This window comes from Leucoraja erinacea, chromosome 15 (assembly GCF_028641065.1).
Source record: "Leucoraja erinacea ecotype New England chromosome 15, Leri_hhj_1, whole genome shotgun sequence".
In the NCBI taxonomy this organism is placed as follows: Eukaryota; Metazoa; Chordata; class Chondrichthyes; order Rajiformes; family Rajidae; genus Leucoraja; species Leucoraja erinaceus.
The window spans coordinates 21,348,907-21,372,615 of NC_073391.1; the positions used below are offsets into that span (position 1 = coordinate 21,348,907).

Sequence of the window (23,709 nt, forward strand, 5' to 3'; positions counted from 1 at the left end):
CTCTGACCTGAAAAGTTAAACCTGTTTCTCTCTCATAGTTTTAGACTTTCGAAATACAGCGTGGAAACGGGCCCTTTGGCCCACTGAGCACACGTCGACCAGCGATCACCCCATACACTAACTAGCACTATCCTGCACACTGGGGACAATTTACAATTTTACCAAAGACGATTAAACTACAAACCTGTGCGTCTTTGGAGTGTGGGAGGAAACCGGAGCACCAGGAGAAAACCCACATGGACACAGGGAGAACATACAAACTCTATACAGGCAGCAAGGGGAGTCGGGATCAAACCCGGGACTCTCTTGTAAGGCAGAAACACTGTACCCCATTGCCAGGCTGACCTGCTGAATGTTCCTCTCTATTTTCTGTCCGCTGTGCGTTTCTAAAAACACCCCATTTAGCCTGAAATTCAAATTGAAAATGCTGCCAATGACCTGGTCTGAAGATAGTAGAGGGGGAAACCAGCCTTCATTTTCTGTCCTTTTTCTGTGTGGAGGTAATAAACAAAACTCGGGGGGGGGGGGGGGGGGGGGGGGGAATAAAGAGGTGCATTCAGAAGATGGGTAATTGGGAATAGTGGAATTACTACCTGAATTGAATGAACGTTGTGAGTTCAACAGGAGTGTGTCCTGTTGTAAGATGAGATACTGTTCCATGATATTTTATTAAGATGCTTTTTTGGAAGTGGAACTGATTACAAAGTTGTGAAGCCATTTGGACAATGGTACTTGTGAATCTGTGGCTCCAGACAGGTGTCATCAGCAAATTTAGGCTTGGTTTTGCATCTAATCATGTGATGTACTCGAATAATTTTAATGTGCTATGCACACATTTAAAAACAAATGAGTATAAAAATGCAGTAATGGCGGGCAGGATTTGAATGGCATCAAATTAAGAATGATATATGGTTAATGAAAAGTTTTTTTTCTCCACCGTAGGGGCAAAGCTTCAGACTAGTTTATTTTTGTATACACCAGGATGCAATGGCATTCCCTGTTCACATAAAGCTCACAGAGTAACGGTATGCATACTGTAATGATAAACGCAACAACATGTGCAAAAATTATAGTGCAAAAGACAATTAAAGTAATACAACAGGTAACCAAATAACATAGACACAGAGAATGTGGCAGCACCTCTAGGAATGGGGTGTGAAAGAGGGGATTAATTGAGGAGTGGTATGCGAGTCGGAAAGGGGAATACGATGTCCCAATCGTGGAGAAGGATTGGCATTTGTTTTGCATGTAGAGACGAGTCATTGGATATGCTGCCACCAAGATACGATGTTAGTAGAGCCGTGGGACTCAAAATAATGAGGGTAAGGAGGGGGGGAAAATCCTATATTAATGCAGGTTGTGAAAAGCAAGCCCCAAGTGACTTAAGGTAGTTATAGTCCACTACGTATTTGAAATAAAGGCTAATTTTAAATGTTATTGATAATTAAGTGGAAGCCAAAAATGTGGATTACAGGGAGAAACAACTGCATCTTTTAGTTTTAAAAGTGTAAGTTATTTTGGTATACGCCTCTTTCCGGCACCTGCCCAGCCCAGCCCATTGGCAAATTGGACAGAGAAATTGTGCCCCTGATAGTCATTGCTTCTATCTTGTATGCGATGATGCCTTAAACGTACACAGCACATTTTTTTCATACTCCCTGATAGTTATAGCATCAATTACAACTCATGGCCTTTATGGTCCATGTACTGCAAACCAGAGAGAACATGGCCAGAAACCAGACTGAAGGGTCCTTGAAGGGACATGGTTTAATTCTGGCTGGGCATCTCTGCTGTGTAGAGTGGAGGTGGGCAGTCCCCAACACTGTTTCTCTTGCCTCTCCACAACTTGCTCTCCCTCCAGCTATGACTATTTCCACCCCCATTCTCTGAGTGGGAGTTGAAATGGCAGCTATTGGTAAAAGTGTGATTTGATTTTAACGGAAGAAAACCATGAAACCAAGTTTTTAAAGTGTGGTGTCCCAATTTAGTGACTGCTTTTTAAAAAATACCACCCATTTGATGCTATGGCAAATTAACCACCTTTTTTTAAGGCAATAGACAATAGGTGCAGGAGTACGCCATTCAGCCCTTCGAGCCAGCACCGCCATTCACTGTGATCATGGCTGATCATCCAGAATCAGTACCTTGTTCCTGCCTTCTCCCCATATCCCATGACTATGCTATCTTAAAGAGCTCTATCTAACTCTCTCTTGAAAGCATCCAGAGAATTGGCCGCCACTGCCTTCTGAGGCAGAGAATTCCACAGATTCACAGCTCTCTGCGTGAAACTAAATGCACCAAAGAGGGGTGCAATCTAATTCCTGGGCTAGTTGCAGCCAGCTCACCGAGTATTCCATGTGTTGGGCTGGAGCTGATAAAAGTCTCTTTTAGAGAACCCATGAAGTGAATTACATACAAGAATGAGGCTTGTGGGAGTCCAATTGTGTAATAGAAAGTGATAAAGGTACACATTTTTTAAAGATAGTTTGCAGAAGTGCTAAATGAATTCCTGTAGACTTGATTTCAAAAGCTAAATGCTGTGGCAAAGATCAAATGAAACTACCTTGTTTTGTGGGAATATGTTCGATTCAGATTTGTGTGAAAGTTTGTCCACAATTCTGAAGAGCCTGGTGATTCCTTAAAACTATGTCAAATGTATCAAAGATGCAATATAATTGCATTTTATCTTCTAATTGAATGTTGTATTAGTAAGGCACAGAAGTAGGTTGCCTTTGAGCTTAAGAATTAGAGAAACATTACAACTCTTTAAAAAATTTAAAAAAATTTAAAAAAAAGTGTTGAGCTGTAACAAATAATTATGTCTCAGGCATAGATTGTTGAAAGGTTGACTTGCAATCTTAATTTATTGGTTGGCATAATTGGACACATGAAAGTAAATGAGCAATGGCGTATCCACGCAAATAAATGTTACGGATTTTTTAGTACCTTACACTTTTGTGAAATAATTTTGTTGCATTTTGTTTTTCTTCCTAGGTATTCCTAGACCTCCACATCCTTCAGACATCTCTCCATATTACCCACTCTCACCTGGCGCAGTCGGCCAAATCCCCCATCCACTAGGATGGTTAGTACCACAGTAAGCAGTTCCATTTCTTTTTTTCTTTTTATTCCTTTAATTCTTGTAGAATTTTGTATGTTACTGTATTGTCCAATTATTGTAATGAGCTGTGATTGGCTACTGGGTACCCACATATTTATTTGGACTTCTCCCTTGGCAACAGCTGCCAAGCCTGGTTACTATGACAAAAGGCTACAAATTAAGGACTGTTAATTTAATGTTTTCTTACTGAGTTCTAAATACCAAAAGAGGCCCAAAGCAGAACAGCGGCTCTTTGATTTGATGTATTTTATTTTGGTATAAATTTACATTCATTATTGTTTTCCTTTGGATCTGTAGCCCTCAATTATTGTGATGGCTCCATTAAAGCAAATGCTGCATCGTCTTTAATTATCACAACAAAACACCTAGCTTTAGCTTGGGGAGAAGGTCTCTGTTGACATTAGCAGACGTTATAAAATTTAATTAGCTGGTTCTATCAGATTTAGCACATTAAAATTGTTCTTTATTTACGTCCTTTGATCCTGGCTGTGCAATCAACAACATTTTTTGTTCTGGTTCAAATGAGAGCAAGCTCACAAGAGCAGAAGTTTCCAGTTATTTTTTTTTCTCTCTTTTTCTTTTTCAGGCAAGGTCAACCAGTTTACCCGATCACAACAGGGGGGTTTCGGCACCCTTATCCCACTGCACTCACCGTCAATGCTTCCATGTCAAGGTGGGTACACTTGGTTTGGGGGCAATAAGCTCTATTTTTTATTTCAAGCCAATAACCTAAAGCCATTTTCTCAATTGCACGTGTTTAATCAGTTTGCCATTGGCTTTTGTTCAGTGAGGCCATGCATTGCCATTTCTAACTTTGTGCCTTGTTTCTGAATAAACATTTACCATGTGGCACTTACATTGATTTTGTGGAAAACAAACAAGCTGAAAGCCATTCCATAAGTAAATAACACACCATGAATGAAGCTGCAAGTATGGGATGGAGCCTTTGCTGCAGTATTATTGTGAGAGGAGGTCATTTATAATGTACACAAATATTGACTGCTTTTCAAGACTGTAAGTGGTAAAATATTGTCCTCAAGGGAATATGGAAGTGTCAAGAGCGTGCCGCAATTATTACGCACTTTGCATCAATGTTGGAGCCCGAGGGACAATGTTTTAGCACTTGCAGACATCAAAATGCAGTTAATATTTATTATACCCAGTGGGCAGAGTCACTTATCGCTACTTGAGCCATAGTAAGTCAGTTCAGAGAGCAATAATCTTCATTCTTACATCACAGGTTAAAGGCCACTTTAACATGGAATTACTGAAAAAGTAGTAATCGGATGTGTGCTCTTCCACTTGGAGGCTTGCAGTTCTTTCCATTGAGCCAATAGGCAGCAGTGTAAGAGACAAAATGTACATTCACATCATAGACATTAATGTTCAAAAGTAGGCATTTACAGCAGTTACCAGCCAACACTTCATTAGACGTGATCAAAATGAGGGTCTTTGGGCGCTTGGGGAAGGGGAGACATTGTGAAACATTCACCGAGATTAGTTCCACTCAATAGACATCTGCATCTCTTAATTGCTTATGTATTTTGGGATCTTGGTAGATCTTTAGCTAACATATCTCAAAATTCAAGTTTGTCATTCCCCTCCACACTTACCCTCCACAACAACTTGTTCCTCTCCATATACGGTTTGGGTAGTGTGACCTGAAGTTGTTGGGGACACAGGAGTCTGTGGTGCAGACATGGGTAGGGCTTAAACTCTTGTCTCCGCTTGAGATCTGGTTCCAGCTGGAATGAAACCAGTCTTTATTTTTGATAAGCTTGGAGCCTTGTTGACTTAATTTTGCCCATGCACATTATTTTCCACTTAAATTTGGCACTGACTCAGGAACAATAAATAATTGATTCTGTCAGCACAAAAAGTAAATGAATTCTTAAACATTTTTGCCACCCAACAATTGGTTGCACAGCTTTAAGGTGCAGATGGGGAAGAGATTTATTTCCAACTTTCTGTGCAATTGGCTTAAAATAGAGCATAAACTTATTATTTTGGTGGAAGTTGTTAGCAAGTCAGCTGATGACCAATGTGATTCATGGACATCGGTTGCTGAGAAGTTCTTCAATTTAAAATGTGAAGTTATGTGTTTTTTAAGCTTCCTACGGACAAGCAATCAAAATTGGTTGGTGTTGTTACCTATCCCTTCTTTGGCACAGAGTAATGAGGGGGAAAAAACCAGCATCCATAATATTGCCAGCAAGGCAGATCTCTAAAATGGGACATTCAAAATAGTGACTATAACCAACCCAAGTCACTTTCATGATTACAGTATTATTCTAAATGATGAGTTCCTTGGCTATATTTTTTCTCTCTGAAGAGAAATGATTGCATTGGGCTTGCACGAATTTAGGAAATTTGGGTTAGAAAGTGGTTTGAGTTATCGAAAAGTTTGCATTTGGAAGCCGATAAATAAGATTGCTTTGTATAGATAGCAAAATGAAAATTTGCAAATAAATGTGAGGTAAAAATAGAACAATTTCTCATTGAGAATCGAGTTCAATCACTGACCCTTGTATTTCTCATGTTTCTGTTATCTGTTGGCAAGATTCAGAACTCGCTAGCATTCACCTTTGAGTTGTCCCGTTGTTTTGTCCCTGAGCCTGACATGTTAATTGTAGAATAGGTGTTTACATACTACCAGCTCCAGAGCGTTGGTTTTCACAATTACCTAATCACATCGTTCTTTCTGATGTGGGTCTGTTCTTAATATTTTGTTCAGTTTAGCTAACTACTACACTTTTACTGCTGCAAAAGTGCTTTTAATGGCTAAGTTGTATAAATAAATAAGGAAGCACATGTGCTTCCTTGTATGTGGTGCATCTCCTTTAAAAGTGGTGTTAGCCCAGCCCTCATGGGTGTTTTCACATTGGGGCACAGTGGAATAAATCAACTGTATTATGGAGTGTATGCAGCCAGAAGCAATCACAACCTTTGAACTGCATTGAGTTTTGACTCTGTAGTTGGTTTATCGTTGATCTGGAAGCAAGCTGTCATGTGACTTCAGAGCTGTTTGCAACCTAATCAGAGTAAAACCATTTCCTTTGGAATCTGCTCCGTAATAAAAGCAGGCTGTTAAAAGCTATTGCATGTCCTTGACCAGGCCTGTACAACACATTCTCAGTGTCAATTCAAGTATTGAAAGATTAGATTAGGAATTAAATTAGGTCAGAACTATCCATTTGGCCATCCTTTTATGCCTTCTATTAGTTTGTGCTGTGTAACACCTCAGTGGTCCTGACCTATGTATTGTGTCCCTAAACACCTGGAGCCATCTAAGGAGTTAACAAGTGGAACAGGCAGAATTATCAAGATGGCATGCTCTTAAATGTGTATTGTCATCATGATACATAAACACAAACTTATTGTAGTCACATTCTTCGCCCAATCTGTGTGTCATTTGGCTGGCTTATATCAACTAAAGGGCAAAGCTTTGTCGTAACAAAGCCAACAGTCTGTAAAATGTTTACAGAATCCTACCTCAACAACTCACTGACTATATTTTTAGTTGTCTTTTGAGGCTAAGACTAAATATTATGAATTAGAATCACCATATTATAAGCACTTAATAGAGGGCCCAGTGGTGGAAATGAGCTGTGGCTTACCCAATACCATGCTTAGATCAGGTGCTAAATGTGCAGACAAGAGGAACTGCTAAACTTACATCCACTGTTACCTTCTAACATGAAGCCCAAACGAATGTTAAATGTGAATTTTCAGAGAGCATAAAATCCAGGGTTCATGAGTAACTGCAACAGCAGTATCACTCCAGGAATTTGATTCATTGAGGTCCTCCATTATATATGTGCTTGCAATGAATCTATCACTATTGCAGTCATTGCCTTTACCGATTTGATTTTCTATTACTCTTGCCGCTCATGAGTCAAGAGTGTTTAATTGCCATGTGTACCAAAACGGACCAATGCAATTCTTCCTTGCAGCAGTGTAACAGGTCTGTAAACAAACCACTCTATAGATAACATAATAAGGAATCAAACAAATGTTCAATTAATTTAAAAAATCCCCAATATAGTTTTAGATAGAAATAAAGCAAAACTTCTTGGCTTGCATCATTAAACTGTGTAATTGAGAACATCCAGCCCTATGCGGAACTCTCATTTAGCCCTGGAATATGGAGCCCAAAACGACAAATTATGCCTCCAAGCTTGGATATAATTATGGAATTGGTAAACTTATATTGTAGCAATAATGAGGCCATAGTAATGGAAAAATGCAATAATTTTAACAAGATTAATTGTGCCAGCTAGCTGTGTAAAATTTAAATAGGTATTTAGCAATACTGAAGGTGAAATAAAAAAGTTATGAGACATTGTAAATCTGTGCCTAATTTTAACTAGCTGTAGTAGCTGCCATGCTGGATAACATTTCTCTATTGAGGTTTACAGCATATCAGCAGTTCCACACCAGGTCCCACCACTCCGTACAATATTAATGTCCATACACATACTATAAACACAAACAAAATAAACTAATCAAAGGAAGTGGTAAATGATGACACATCAAAGCTGTTGGAGACTGATGTTCAGCACTCTGGAAGCTACTGTTTTGATAGGGGCTCTGACTGTACAGCACAGTCCCAATTATTGTAGTACCAGCTAATTTCCCAGTGGCTACAAGTATATTTACAAACTACTCCATGGCACTGTATTTAAGCAATCGCTAATTGCTCCTAATGATGGGTTTATTTTCTGTTTATCTGATTTAGAGTTCAGCTAATTTAATTGGTGGAGGGTTAGACTTTCCTGATGGGCTGAAACAGCTAATGCATTTTGATGATAGTTGTTAATTAAATTAGCATAGATTATTAGCAAGGCTTGCCATCTCTGGAGACTAAGTAGATGCATTTGTGAAAGCACAGCTTTTGATAGGGGCAGGACAAATTAAGATACTTTAAACACAAAAACAATCCAGTTGTTTAGCAGAACAGCAAAAATATTTGTTGTGGAATACCAGGATAAAAAAGAATGTGTTAGCAATGTTCAAAATTACTTTTTCTAACATTGATATACCTATCGGATATACCTATACATTGGTTATACAATGCTCTCCATAATGTTTGGGACAAAGACCATTCATTTATTTATTTGCCTCTGTACTCCACAATTTCAGATTTGTAATAGAAAAAAAATCACATGTGGTTAATGTGCACATTGTCTGGTTTTAATAAAGGCCATTTTTATACGTTTTAGTTTCACCATGTAGAAATTACAGCAGTGTTTATACATAGTCCCCCCCCCCCCCCCCCCCATTTCAGGGCACCATATTGTTTGGGACACAGCAATGTCATGCAAATGAAAGTAGTCATGTTTAGTATTTTGTTGCATATCCTTTGCATCCAATGACTGCTTGAAGTCTGCGATTCATGGACATCCCAGTTGCTGGGTGTCTTCTCTGGTGATGCTCAGCTAGGCCTGTATTGCAGCCATCTTTAGCTTATGCTTGTTTTGTGGGCTACCCCCTTCAGTTTTCTCTTCAGCATGTAAAAGGCATGCTCAATTGGGTTCAGATCAGGTGATTGACTTGGCCACTCAAGAATTTACCATTTTTTAACCTTGAAAAACTCCTTTGTTGCTTTAACAGTATGTTTGGAATCATTGTCTTGCTGTAGAATGAACCTCCGGCCAATGAGTTTTGAGGCATTTGTTTGAACTTGAGCAGATAAGATGTGTCTATACACTTCAGAATTCAATATGCTGCTACCATCAGCAGTTGTATCATCAATGATGATAAGTGAGCCAGTTCCTTGAGCAGCCGTACATGCCCAGACCATAACACCCCCACCACCGTGTTTTACAGATGAGGCGGTATGCTTTGGATCTTGGGCAGTTCCTTCTCTCCTCCATACTTTGCTCTTGCCATCACTCTATATAAGTTAATCTTCGTCTCATCTGTCCTCAAGACCTTTTACCAGAACTGTGGTTGCTCTTTTAAGTACTTCTTGGCAAACAGTAATCTGCCAATCCTATTTTTGCAGATAACCAGTGGTTTGCATCTTGCAGTGTAGCCTCTGTATTTATGTTCACGAAGTCTTCTGCGGACATTGACAACCCCACACCTGAAAAGTGTTTCTGATCGGTCGGACAGGTGTTTGAGGATTTTTTTTTTATCATAGAGAGAATTCTTCTGTCATCAGCTGTGGAGGCCTTCCTTGGCCTGTCAGTCCCTTTGCAATTAGTATGCTCACCAGTGCTCTCTTTCTTCTAAATGATGTTCCAAACAGTTGATTTTGGTAAGCCTAAGGTTTGGCTGATGTTTCAAACAGTTTTATTCTTGTTTCTCCGTCTCATAATGGCTTCTTTGAGTTTCATTGACACTCTGAGAGCTCTCTTATACCTGCATTAAGGAGGCATTTAAACACACCTGAGCAATTACAAAGACCTGCAAAGCCATGTGTCCCAAACATTATGGTGCCCTAAAATGGGCGGACTATGTATAAACACAGCTGTAATTTCTACATGGTGAAACCAAAATGTATGAAAATACTCTTCAATAAAATCTGACAATGTGCACTTTAACCACATGTGATTTTTTTTATTCTATTACAAATCTCAAATTGTGGCGTACAGAGGCATAAAAATAAATGATGGGTGTTTGACCCAAACATTATGGAGTGCACTGTGCCTATAGATTGGTATACCTGTCAGGTGAGGCACCAGCTGTGATAGTAATAGATACACGGTACAAGAAAGAGAAAGACGTAAGGCTAGTTTCTTGTTTTACGTGGCTGACTTTGGATTGCACCTCCTCCACTCTCCTCCTCCTACCCCCCCCCACCTTCATTCTCCCCCCCATCCATGCCTTCATCACCCCTCCACCACAAATAGGGGTCACATTATCAGTGAAGGAACATGGTCCTCTTACTCGTGAAGGCAATCGTTAAAACAACTTAGCAGTTTTTCCTATAGGGCCATACATTAGTTATTCCGATGTAAGGAGGGAGAAAAAGAACAAAAGGCGTTTGTGCGGTAGTCGGGTGATGGAAAAACACGTCTGTATTATTCGTATGACATCCATAGGAAATGTAGACTCCATGCCCTGCCAGAGCACACCTTTTGATATATATTCCATCCAGCAGTAGGGCAGTGATTTCTTAGAATTAAGTGATGGGTCATTATACTTTAAACACAGCAGAGAGGCATAGACTGGCAATTAAACAGCAATAGCTGACACTCACTTGTGCCACCCTGTGACCTTGTTAGATTGAGATGTTAGAGCTTCGGGCCCCCTCAGCCTAGTAAATTGGCTGAAGGTGCTTCTCCTGACTAGGGCCCGCTCTGAAATGTGCCGCCTTCAAAGGGATCAGCATCATGTATAAACCATAATGTGGGTTTGCGGTGGTTCAGAAAGCTCTGGAAAATTGAGCTTGGAAAAGATGAGAGATAACAACTGCACAGGGAGAGGAGGGGGAATAATGACAAACTAGCTGCAACTCAAAGAGGCTGTTTTTTTGCAAGGGGGAGAAAAAGCATCCCACAGCTCGCACATAAAACGAAGTCAGGCAGATGACATGCAGTTAACAGAAACATGTCAACAGTGAAATAAAGTGAGAGTGAACGTGATAGAAGCCCCAGAGACACCATGGAACAAAAATGAGTTTGTTCGTAACATGGCCTGCAAGTTTATGCACATCATTATATTCTGGCTTGAAGCCATAAAAGCAGTCAGGATTTTTTCATAATTAACTGTTTAGAATTTTCAGTTTTTACAATGGAAATTTTTATTTATATATTCCTTCAGAATTATATGGTTATATATCTATATAATGCATTTATATCAAACATAAAATGTTATTTATCATATCCTTATGTAGATATATCTATTAAATAATGCAACAGCTAAACCCAAATTTCAACTATTTTGTAGATAGTGTGGAAGTAATCACCTTATGATAGATTGACATTTTATAGTGTCCATTAACTTCTGAACCCTTGTAAGTCTCTTCAGGTAATGAATTGAATGTAACCACTTCATCACATGAAGAATAATACTCTTGAGGTTTTGAAAGCTCTAGTGTCCTATAAAATGCTTCACCTGGTGTACTGTCTTATGTTTGTATACTATCTGTAAATGATATTTTTGCTGCTCACTGATAATATTTCAGAGGTCTTAATATTATGTAATAATATTTCTTAATATAAGAAGTCTATGCCCATCAGCTAATACTATAGCATTTTGCGTGTTGTGCAATTGGACAAATATATTCACTCCAAAATCAATTTACTGTTTTAAAATGGTGAATATATTATTGTTATATTAACATGAAATGATTATGTTGCTTTCAATTCATGATGGGTTGCAAAGAAGTTGATGTAGCACAAATTCAATCTGAAGAAAGACAGAAATTCTGATTTGTTTATTAAATGTAAAATTAGACATAAAAATGTTGGCTGCATAGAAAAAGAATTGAAAGGTTTAGACCAAAGTTTTTGTAACATTTATACAGCATGAATTTTGTATTTTTATAGTTGCCATGCATTTAAAACTGTTGTGTAAAGATCATTCTATTGTCAGTAGCAATAAAGAGTAATTGTGACATATTATAGTTGTGTATGTTGTTTATATATCAAATATGTGTCCATCCCTTCCTTTCATTCATTCATGTTCTGTTGATTTACACAGTTTTCTCTCTGGTAGGTTCCCCCCACACATGGTTCCACCACACCACAGTTTGCACACAACGGGAATACCGCATCCGGCCATAGTCACACAAACGGTCAAACAAGAGTCTTCCCAGAGCGACATCGGATCTCTCAACAACTCGTAAGTCTAATCATTGTATGTAAAGCACGTGCTTTTTTTAACGAGCTGCTACATTGCAACATAATACATGCTTGGAGATCGACCCGATATTATAAAAAAACTTTAAAAAAGAATTTTAAAAGAATGTGCATCTTTTTCGTGTAGATTATAAAATGTATGCTATTTTAATTCTGCTTTGGTGATTTTAATGGATTATTTAAAATTTTAAAAGTACGTTTTTTGGAAGAGACAGGACCACGGCCGTCTCACTGATGTAGTTGGTAATTGCACATGTTCCCTCAGAAAACATCATCAGGATGCCAAAAAAGAAGAGGAAAAGAAAAAGCCTCACATAAAGAAGCCTCTGAATGCATTCATGTTGTACATGAAGGAAATGAGAGCAAAAGTGGTAGCGGAATGCACGCTGAAAGAGAGTGCGGCAATCAATCAGATCCTTGGCCGAAGGGTGAGCATCTTAAACCAATGAGACTATACAAGAGTGCTGGAGAGAGAGCATCTGACTGATCAGGGCAATCAGCTTAGAGTTTCACACTGAGCTTCACAATGTTTATATCACATGTCTGCAAAGGTTGAAAGCAAATACTCTAATATTGAAAAATCCAATATGCAGTGTTAATTTAGTATGTTAACAATGAGCTGTGGAATGCCTGCATTTTAAATAGAGTGGAGTAGCATGATTAAGACGGTGTCGGTATTGGGTCAGCTCCGAAGGCCTGCACGTTAGCCATCACTTTTTTTTATTGAATAACTCTTCCTTGTATGAAAAAATTAAAATTCACTTTCCATTTCTCTGAATTGCTTCAGAACAAGAGTATGTTTTTTTCCCTTACATTCGAACTAGGGAAATTTTCAGTTAAATGTTTGCCACATACATAAGTAAAGAGTATATGATTTGCTGTGGTTTATTTTTACTGGTGAATCCCAGTTCATGATCTTAATTACTACATATTAATTAATACATATAGATGTAGTAAGATTAACCTTGATGCTTTCTGTTATATTGTGGAATGCAACCCTGAGGTTTTACAAATGCATAATCTTTCTCAAGGATCAATTCATACAAGTAGTTAATGTGATGAATGTGTTCTGTTTCTCCCTCACCCCACCACCCTCCATGCCTGGTCCCCTGTTTGTTCTCAGTGGCACGCTTTGTCCAGAGAAGAACAAGCAAAGTACTATGAGTTAGCCAGAAAGGAACGGCAGCTTCACATGCAACTTTACCCAGGCTGGTCAGCACGAGATAACTATGTAAGTTCCATTCCCCACCACATTCACTGCTCTCTCCTTCCCCGTTCCTTTTTTCACAGGCCCAGTGGCATAAACTTCATACATGTCAGTTTAATGTTACAAATAATGACTGGAGTGAAGCTGACGGCATCCTGCCGACTTGAGGACCTTGTGCATGCCACAGAGCTGTCCTTCATATTGTTTCTGTTTCTCAATGCTGATCGAACTGAGCGTTTTTATTCTTTTGTAGTGTTTTGAGTCTGGTTGGCATGGTTTTGTGAGCCTAATGTACAAACTGAGCTTGTGTTTCCTCCCGTTCCCATTTGCTTGCTCTCCCTAATAGGGCAAGAGGAAGAAGAGGAAAAGGGAAAAGCAGGCAGGGGAGACCAATGGTAAGTAGGCAGCAATTATCTTCCATAATAGAAGGCACCCTTCACATATCAGAGTAGCGACATTTAATCACATGAAGCCCTAGCTGCTGCTAACATTTTATAACATTGTTAATTATGATGGTATGTGTACATTTTTTTATTTTATGGCTGGTTTGCCTTTCTCAGACCGATAAAGTAATGTGCATGCATCTTAGACATTTTAATGCTTGATTTTATAGAACACTTTAAAAAAATTGCATTAGCTATCGTAACTTGAAGTGTTTCAAAGCTTATTGTAGTTTGTACTTATTGTATTGATATTAATTTGGGCTGTACCTGTTTTCTGATGCATCCTTGTGTAATTAGCCTTGCCTGCTGGACTAATCCCATTATCCTACTTTACATTTGCCCTCGGATGGCATGCATGTAAAATTGACTCTGCTATTCAGCTTCTTTTGCAAATCACTTTAACCTTTTAGCCTGATTCAAGCCTAACATTCTCCACTGGTGCTAACCTGCAGGTTCCTTATTCAACCCACTTACTTTCCTTTTTTTGTGAATTCTAATTAAAATCAACTATAAAATAATACAAATTTGTACTATCACACAATATTGGTGCTTTTAAAATGGGTGCAAAAAAATACAGCTGTGATTTTTTTTTTAATACTTTTTTTTTGAAATTAGAGGGCATTACTGATCACTGGTAACAGATAAATTGATTTATTCCTTTTTGTTTTCTTGTCTCTCCTTCTTCCTTTTCTGTCTCCTCTGCTCGCTTTCTTCCATTTTGTTCAGATCTGAGCGCTCCTAAGAAATGCCGAGCGCGCTTTGGCCTTGATCAACAGAATAACTGGTGCGGCCCGTGCAGGTGTGTATCGTTTTCCCAGGTTTGCTATGGTTGGTTTCAGCAGGTTTAAATTGGCACTTTCCCCTCCTTGCTCTCACTGTTTCAGTGTTAGGATTGGATGCTGATACCAACCCTTGCGCCTGTTGGTGCTAGGCAGTGTGAATTTTGGATTTTCTTTTCGACAAGTGATGAGGGGAGAATGCCAACTTGGCCAGCTAAACCACTAGCTCTGGCTGAGATGTCACATCCAGTGAGCAGTATCCTCCATTTGCTGTTTTTGTTTACTTCATGCTAACAGATGCAAATACTCCAAAGAAGTGTCGGGCATTGTTCGGGCTAGACCAACAGAATTTATGGTGCAAACCTTGCAGGTATACTCCCATTAGGCCTTCCGGAATTAAATATGCCCTTTATTGGATTTGTAGTGCCTTCATGTGACTCTGTGCTCTAATGTGCTAATATTCTATAGCTTTTTGCAGATTTGTTTTTTCCTTTTTATTTCCCTTTCTTTTTATTTTACTTGTGGCCTTTTATTAGCAGCATTGGTCTGTCTCCTTGCAAGCACTATTCACCTTCATTCTTCCACCCCTCCCCTTTCTGGCCCTCCCCAAACGGTGGTTGCGATGGGCCTGTGACCTTGTGTCGGAGATTGGTGCAGTGAAAACCTAGGACATGAGGAGACTTGAACTTGCTGGGGCTACTAACCCTTCTCCCCATGGTGCATAGAAGTTCCGTTATATATGTATATCTAGAATGTACAAAATTCACCCCCACTTTTGGGTGAATATGGAGACATTGCAGTTCTAAGTGCACATGGTGCACTGCTTATTTGTGCATGAGTCCATTCTAGTAAATAAATGGAGAATTTCATCATGCAGAGCTACCATTCAATATATTTATTTTTTAAAGTTGCCTTAATGAGATACAGTAGTTGCCTCACCTGAGTAATTATCGCAGCTTTGTACAGCAGAAGTTTCCAAGAAGCAGAAAGGTGTTTGTACACTCCAGTAACTATGTCTTTACATTTTTGTGTATTAATCGCCAATTTATTTTTAGTAATTGGGCGTCATACCAGCTACAAGCTCGTTCAGAGGAAACTTTCATTTTCAGGCGAGTGCAAAATCTGTTGGAATATCTTTTTAAGTAACAATTAATTTTTTTTCTCTTAGTTTTCTTGCAATTTGGTTTAACTAAACAAACTCAGGCATCAAATGGTCAAAGGCTTATCCACCACGCTAATCTGCATACTCTAGAATTTTCTCGAACTTTTCCTGTTGCCAATTCTCTAATTCTTAGGACTTGACTGGGTAGAGGGAATTAATGTTTTGTCCTGTTTATATACACCTTTCCTGTTGACCGCATTTGGTTAAATCTTATTTCTTTGTCCTGACACATGCAGTCTTTGAAGTGGGAATGTTGTCATGGTAGGTATTTGTTTCTTCAAAGTTAAAACCTTTTGTTTTTCACGTACACATGGTGCTTGATCTGTTTTCCTCCTCCTCATACTTCATTTCCCCTACTTCAGAATGTGTTACAGTCTCTCTCACCCCATTTAGTTTTCAATAATTGAATATACATGGATAAAGTCTGCAGATGCAATGAGGTTTGGAGAGACTGTGCACCTGTGTGTGTATGTGTGTGTCTCTTTTTAACTCTTGTCTTTGTTGGCATGTAAAGCGTAGCTACCATCATTCTATAATCATGATCTTAAAGCATAATGAATATTTAAGTATAATTGTGCTTCTGACTAAATTCCATGATTAGTAAATTGATTTGTTTGTCTGTTCGTTTGAATGTGTCATTTCTAGTAAATGGTGCTCAATTTAAAAGCAAATATTATGCAAGATGCAGCATGACAATTGCCAAGTGATGGATGAATATCAGAGAATACTTCCAGGCAAATGCCAATTGATACTGGGGGGGGTCTGTACATTAGACATTAGCAGTAATAGACTCGTCAATTCTTTAAATAAATTTCATAATTTTAGCTGTAGTGAACTCCTGAGTTTTTGTACTGGTTAGTTCTTTGGCAAATTAATTACCAAATGTTTGTCACTCTGATGGTCTACTCAAATTGGTAATGTAAATGGTAAAAAAGTAATAAATCAGAATTCAAGCAAACTGAATGGGGGTTCTTCAAGTGATCTAAGTGCATTTCTCTTTTGTTTTAAACATTGCTATATGCTTCACATTAGAGGTGTCACCTTCTCATTTCCAGTATGCAGTTTGACCAAGGGTTATTGCTGACGAAGGACATTTTTTTCCAGAAATTAGTTTGAATGTGTACAATGGTATGCCAGCCTATAGGAATAGTGTTGAATACATAACTATGAAATAATGATTTCAAATACACTTTGGGTTTCCTGACGCCATTTTGTCACAAATCTCCCATGCAGTCCCTTGCTTTCAGTATAATAGGGATGAGTACTCCAATTTGTTTAGGTCAGCTAAATTGACTTTTTTTTAAAAGCAAAAATGTGTTTTTCCTTTTCTTTCATAAAAGTGTTGTCATTCTTACTGGTTATGGTTCCCAGAGAGGCGTCGTTTTTTTGGTGCTGCATCCAAATTGCCTTTCTTTTTCTGTGAATCCAAGCACTGAGTACTGATGGGTCCGCACACCATGTGGGACCAATGCAGCCAAGGTCTATACCATCCCACCAGTGTCCTCATCCACCCCTTCCACAACAGTTAATCGATATTCCTGTACGTGCTTCTTATTTGGGTCCTCCTTAAATTTGTGATGATATGGCACATCCCCCCCCCTATAAACTACTTGTTTGGTTATTCACAAGTTATAGGAGTAGAATTAGGCCATTTGGCCCATTGAATCTACTGCGGCCTTCAATTATGGCTGATCTCTGCCTCCTAATCCCATTTTCCTGCCTTTCCCACCCATAACCCTTGACACCTGTTCTAATCAAGAATTTGTTAATCTCCGCCTTAAAAATATCCACTGACTTGGCTTCCACAGCCCTATGTGGTAATGAGTTTCACAGATTAACTACCCTCTGACTAAAGAAGTTCCTCCTCACCTTTTTCCTAAAAGAGCGCCCTTTAATTTGGAGGCTATGACCTCTGGTCCTGGACTCTCCCACCAGTGGAAACGTCCTTTCCACAACCACTCTTATCTGTACCTTTCATTATTCTGTAAGTTTCAATGAGGTTATGGCCAACTTAATTACAACATACTAAAGATTGAAATTTCAAATCTCATGAAAGCAAGGTTTTGAATTTGCTCCGTGTCTTGGAATTATATAGCACAGAAAGAGGCCTTTTGGCCCAACTTGTCTGTGCGTACCTGAACTACATTTGGCCCGTGTGTCTCCATACCTTTCCAATCTATGTCCCTGTTCAAATGTCTTCTTATCATTGCCACTTCCTCTGGCAGCTTGGGCAAAACACAAAGTGCTGGAGGACCCAACCCAAACCGTTGTCACAACCATTCCAGAATGAGCTTCTCCAGAAACTCTGTGTTTTCATCAAGATTCCAGCATCTGCAGTTTCTTGTGTTGTCTGGAAGCTTGTTCCATGTACACAACACAATGGGCAAAAACGCCCACTGGATTCCCTTTTGATCTTTCCCTCTCATCTTAAATCTGTGCCCTCTTGTTTTAGACTCCCTTACCCTGGGAAATAGAATGGCCATTTACCCTATCTATACCCTCACACATTTATACACCTTTAAGTTCAATTCAGCCCTGTTTACTCCAGGGAAAACAGGCCTAACTGATCCAGTCTCTCCTTGTAACTCAAGCCCTCCAGTCCCGCCAACATTCTTATGAATCTTTTCTGCAGCCAGCATCTTTGGAGAGAGAACCAGATAAATACCAGGTCAATACTCTTCATCAGAGTGGTGCCTGAAACCTTAAGTTGCATTTTTCTCTCCACAAATCCCCATGATACGTGGAAAATTTCCAGCATTTTCTGTTTTCATTTCAGATTTCCAGCCCCTCCAGTAATTTACTTTAGGCTCTTGATGGTGCATGTCGCTCTCTGGGTCAAAACTTGGGAAAGACAAGAGTTTACTTGACCAGAAGTAGTTTGTTTTTAGTTTTGACATTTGTTTTAGGGAGATGCAGAAACATTTCAATTCACTTCTGCCCTTTTTCAAAATATCACAGCCAATAGTTGCTAGTTGGCTGTCACACCTGATAATTAAGCTGAAACTAATAAGCAGTTTTATGGGGAAAATAAATCAAGTTTAAAAGACGATGTAATTAGATAATGGTTCCACCCTGCTATGAATTCATGAGATCGATTAGTAACTCCTCACTTGGCGAGATGGAGCAATCAGAATGCCAGCAACATATTAGCTTCTGCAAGCCAAGACACAAGACCTGCAACTGATTGCCAGACCAACCTTTTGGGAAATGTTGCTAAACAGAGGACAGTTTTTATAGGTGGACTTTAGGATTAAAATCATTTTAATCTGCCAAGAAATAACTTTGTGGAAAGCAAGTGGAGTACCAGGTGGCCTGAATTACTTCTTGTCGGCCTTGGTTGTAGAAGCTGAGGCTCCAACCTTAGTTGTTCTTTGACAGCCCTGACTGTTTTAACAGGGCTGCTTTTGTCAAAATGAGTGAAAACAATCTTATTTAGAAATATTGTAAAAACCCATCGATTTTGCATTGAATAGCTAAATTATTAAACCAATGAAAAAAATAAAAAATAAAAACACTTTAAAATAAAGTTTTAAATAAATGTTATTGTTTTTCTGTTAATCTCCAGATTTGGAATTCCCATTCATGTGGATGGGGATTCTGATCCTACACCAGGTTTGACCGGTGTTGGATTGGAGAGGTAAAACACTAGGGATCTCCAACCGGCACACTTGTGGTTTCTGTCACATTTAGAAACCCACATCAGTCCAGGAGGGGTTTGCCTGGGGATATCTAACTGTTGACAGTTCCATTCTGAGCCACTGGCTGTTGCCAGTGCAGTCTGACCCCAAATAATTTTGCTATGGTTTCACATTTCTTCAATCAATTCCTCATAATGCTTGCATGCTGTTATTAGGAGACTTGCACTAGGCAATGATGAAGATGAGCAAAACTTCTACCAGAATGTAGTCTTCCAAATCCAGAAGGATGATTTGGACTGGTAAGTCAACCTTTGGCTGACAAAGAACCATTACCCCAGAAAATAAGGAATATCCCCAGTTATGTATTTAAAAAAAAAAAATAATTTCTACCACAGGAAATTGAGAGGGATCCGTAGTGCTAAGTTAATTATCAGAGCATTGGGAATTTGCTGCTAAGAAATAAACTGGTAGGGTTGACATATCGGTCTGAAATTGTGGAGGATTTTTGACACTTGGCTTAATATTAACCCTGCATGACTAACAGTTTCTGAAGTTTTCTAACTTTATTCTTGCTCTGTTTCACAGTTGGCTATTGAGGAAATATTTGTTTGTTTTTGATTTGACCATCATAGTGCAATAGGTATTCCCTTGACATTTTTGTCAAGTTTCTGAAATTGGTCAACTTTCTGCAATGTGCTGATGATTCAGATTCAGGCAGATTCCAGGCGAAATGATGCAGATTCCAGGCACAGACCTTTGTCTTTGCGCTGTGTCTTGGGGTGTGTATTTGTAATACATTTACACAAAGTGCTTTAGGCAGCTTCAGTGGAGAATGGATAGCTGACCCTTCTTCAGATGGGAGGACCCTTCTTCAGACTGTCAAAAGTCTGTCTGAGGACTTCCAGCCAGAAAACCAGTCCTGATCCAAAACAACGCCTATCCCCGTTCTCCAGAGATACTGCGTGACCTACCGATTTACTCCAGCACTTTGTGTCTTTTTTTGTAAACCGGCATCCGCAGTACCTTGTGTCACATACATTGTTTTTAGGGAGCTGCAGTTTATTAACTTGAGTGTCAGGAAATAATAAACTACAAATTTGTTTAAATACACCATGATAATTCCAACCCAGGGAACCTTCGATCTTCAGCAGGGCAGTGGTTGAGCTAAGGGAAGACTAATTATACTATGCTTGTCAGTGACTGGCAATAATGTTGGGTGGGGTTGGTCTGAAGCTCCTATTCATTTGGCAATTACCTAGTTGCATTTCTTTCTCTGTTTTGAGCCCACTAAGTTGATCCTTCCAGCTGTAACTTTTGTTCTAATGTGGCATGATGTACTGCTTCACTTGCATGTTTCTATCTGTTCTACTGCCCTTTTAGTTTTGGCAAACCTCAAGTTTAACTGCATGCATGTGGTCCATGTGGTACCACAGATTTGACCTAGCAGGCTTCTGTGGCTTAAACTGGCTCACTGTATCTTACCACCCTGGCCCTACATGTGTATACTGGCTTTTAATGGGTGTGGAGTTCCAATATGGTGTGGGAACAATGGTGCTGATTGTAAGAGCAAATTTAGCAAGATAAATTACGCAACCCCTCCCCCTTCTATAAATTAAAATACAAAAAGATGATTCAAACTGAATACTAACATTCATCTTCCTCTATTGGTGGTAAGAATTGACTGGGGGCCTCTACCGATCAATACTACATGCAGTTGTTTGCAAATTTTACTTGATGGTTGACCTATTACTTGTCTGTAAAATAAACCAAAATGTACTCTGGTAATAATGAATCCATAGCCAAAATGGTAACGGATCCTGACGCACTATATAAAAAATCCTTCTTTCCCCTCACAGATAGCTGGAGTGAAAGTGACGCATACCAGGAAAACTATTAATGAATTGAATCAACCAAACATTCATTGACTTTTGTTTTCCATTGCAGACCATTTAAAGAATCAGCCACAGCCTGCAGGCCATAGAACCAGTTATTCTTGTTTTTTTTCCTCTCCCTTTTGAATTCTTCATGATTTCTTATTCCTTTTCCTCCTTTCATTCTGTCCTTTAGTATTTTTCTCCTTACTTTCTCAATTTGGTGTGGTTCTGAACAGATAAATGTAAAATGTTGTAATTTAGTTTCACACATTGTGAAGCTTTATCTTTTTTATATTGAAGCAAATTTTAAATCCCTGTAAATTTGCTGCCTTAATTGGGGATTGAATTAGTTATTAAAGTTTTAAATGTCATGGATACAACGTTTGTTGCCTGAATAAGATTTTTTTCTTTGTTCAAATAACCAACTCCATTAGTCTTTTTGCCCTTTATTTACAGATAAATCTTTCCCTGTTTCTAGGAGAAAAAAAAAGTGCATTCGCTACATACAAGGTGAAGGCAGCTGCGCCAGCCCACCCTCTTCAGATGGAAGCATATTAGATTCTCCTCCCCCTTCTCCTTCCATGTTAAGCCCTTCTACCGCAGACTCTGATCCACAGACTGAACAAATGCAACCTCTGTCACTTACAATGAAACCTGATCCTTTGGCCCACCTTTCCTCACCATCTTCCTCTGCCTTGTCGACAAACTCGGCGCTCAAGTCCAGCACAGTTTCCGCTGTTAGTTGCCAGAATGGGGCATTAGAGCACCGAAACTTGCACCAGTCCACATTCTCGTCTTCATCGCAGATTCGACCTTCGACTTCATCCATGTCAATTGTTCATTCCCACGGTGCTTTGCAAGAGACACAGTCCCAGCCACTTTCACTTGTAACCAAGTCTTTAGAATAGCTTTTAGCATAGTTGCTAGTGTTCTTTTTATTTCATTTGTGCCATATGGCTACATGTTAGTAGATGTTATGGAGTGCATTGGTCAATATTTGACCCATTGTTATTTCAAGGTCCTCTTTGAATATGTAGGATAAGCCTTGAGAGATCCTGCCAACCTCTTGTCAACCATTTTCAAAACCTGTCGTGTTCATCACTGTTATGTGGTTCTTACTGGGTGGATTCTTCACGAGTAAGAGTCTACTATCAGAATCAAAGAAGCCCTTGTGGGAAGGAGTTGGCTACGCTGTATTATTTGTATTAAATAAGAGCTTGCGAACCAATCATTTTACGTCCATTTTATCCTTAAAGGCACAATGAATGCAGTGCCACCTGTTAATTGTGTGGAACAACTTTTGTGATGTTGCGTGTTATTGTTTAAATGTACAGAAATAATGGGGAAAACTGTGTTAATATGCATTGTTCCATGGCGTTGTTTTTTGGATGGGGGGAGGGGGGCGTGCAAGAAAAAAATGACAACGCTATAGGACCAGTAGTATTTATTGCTTTAGAGATGCTTGTTGTATCATGTATGTTGTCTCTTTTAAATATTTTTCATTTCTTCAATGTATAAAGTTTTTTTTTTGCTTAGTGTAAGCATCTTATATATGAAAAGATTCATTTGTTACCAAGGATTTAACATTTTTTTCCTCTGTTGTGATACATGACTGTCACCAAATGGATAAGGTAGTGGCGTTATTAAAAAAAAAAGTGCACAAAATTGCTGAGAAAAAGCCATTGTACAAAAGAAAACTTGAAGGCAATTGGGGGAGGGGGGATTTTTAAAAAAATACTATAAGATAAAAACACCTGATCACTCGTATAGAGCCCCATAGTGGACAGTAGCCTCAAACCTGGAATTGCTTAACCTATATCCTATGTATGTATTCTGTGCCAAACTTTTAAAGATCGATACATCTTCCCTCCCCCATTTTTGCTGTATTTTGGTCCTTTTTAGCTGTGAGGTAACATAGGTATGTATGTAGTTTTAATGTTGCTGACTAGTTTAAGCTATAACGCAATGTGTTTGGTAGCTATTGGCAAATCATCCAAAAAATCCTATAAAGCAAAGCATTGAAGGGTGAGAATTAATGAAACCCATGGGCCAAATTTTCTGTACGTTGGGGAAATTACTCTGAACTGAAACTGCCACTTTTTATGTACACTACTATCAGTAGGTATTTAGTAAATTTTAAAATAGGCATGTTGATGTTGCAAAGGCTGTATACAACTGATGAAAAAGTTCATTCATTTGGTGCCATTGTAGTAGAAATGAAACAGTTGTATAGCTGTCTTTTTTTCCATTTTACTAAGAAGCTGATGACCTTTTGTGAATACTCTCAATGTTTCCTAACAGCTGTGATGTTCCTGTTCTGTTTTTTGCTCCTTTTTATTTTCTTTCCATTTTTATTGTTCGGAAACCATTTTTGTAATGAATCAATGTTCATGCTGTACAGTATCTGTAGCATGCAGTTCTGGATTAATAAAAGCAACTTAGTATGTGCAGAGAACTCTTGTGGTGTTCGTGTGCACTCCGTCAAAGCCTTGTGAAGAAAGTGGATCATCAGCCTGAAGGGCGCCGACAAGACTTTGAATGTCACATTTTGCCTCTGCCAAGTTCAGATAATGTGTGGCAGGATGCACTGCAGAGAGACCCACATGTTGCTGTTGAAGTCTTGTGGGTGTGGAGATATTGCAAGAAGCATGCGTCGTATGGATTTGATTTATTTA

The 23,709-nt window shown here is 38.9% G+C and overlaps 1 protein-coding gene across 28 annotated transcripts in view; it reads left to right on the forward strand.

Annotated features, from left to right (window-relative positions):
* Positions 1–23,489, forward strand: part of tcf7l2 (transcription factor 7 like 2) — a 168,807-nt gene extending 145,318 nt beyond the window's left edge. For 4 of the 28 annotated variants that reach the window (XM_055646855.1, XM_055646848.1, XM_055646864.1 and 1 more), the window contains 9 exons: positions 2,995–3,097; positions 3,708–3,794; positions 11,774–11,914; positions 12,197–12,359; positions 13,055–13,162; positions 13,485–13,533; positions 14,308–14,380; positions 15,416–15,469; positions 21,513–23,489. In XM_055646855.1, coding sequence (XP_055502830.1) covers positions 2,995–3,097; positions 3,708–3,794; positions 11,774–11,914; positions 12,197–12,359; positions 13,055–13,162; positions 13,485–13,533; positions 14,308–14,380; positions 15,416–15,469; positions 21,513–21,942 — 1,208 coding nt within the window. In that variant the 3' untranslated portion in view covers positions 21,943–23,489. Of the gene's footprint in view, positions 1–2,994; positions 3,098–3,707; positions 3,795–11,773; positions 11,915–12,196; positions 12,360–13,054; positions 13,163–13,484; positions 13,534–14,307; positions 14,381–14,657; positions 14,731–15,415; positions 15,474–15,758; positions 15,784–21,490 lie in introns of those variants that run through there. The other 24 variants (XM_055646851.1, XM_055646858.1, XM_055646852.1 and 21 more) reach the window with 22 other exon arrangements.
* The last annotated feature ends 220 nt before the right edge of the window (positions 23,490–23,709 follow it).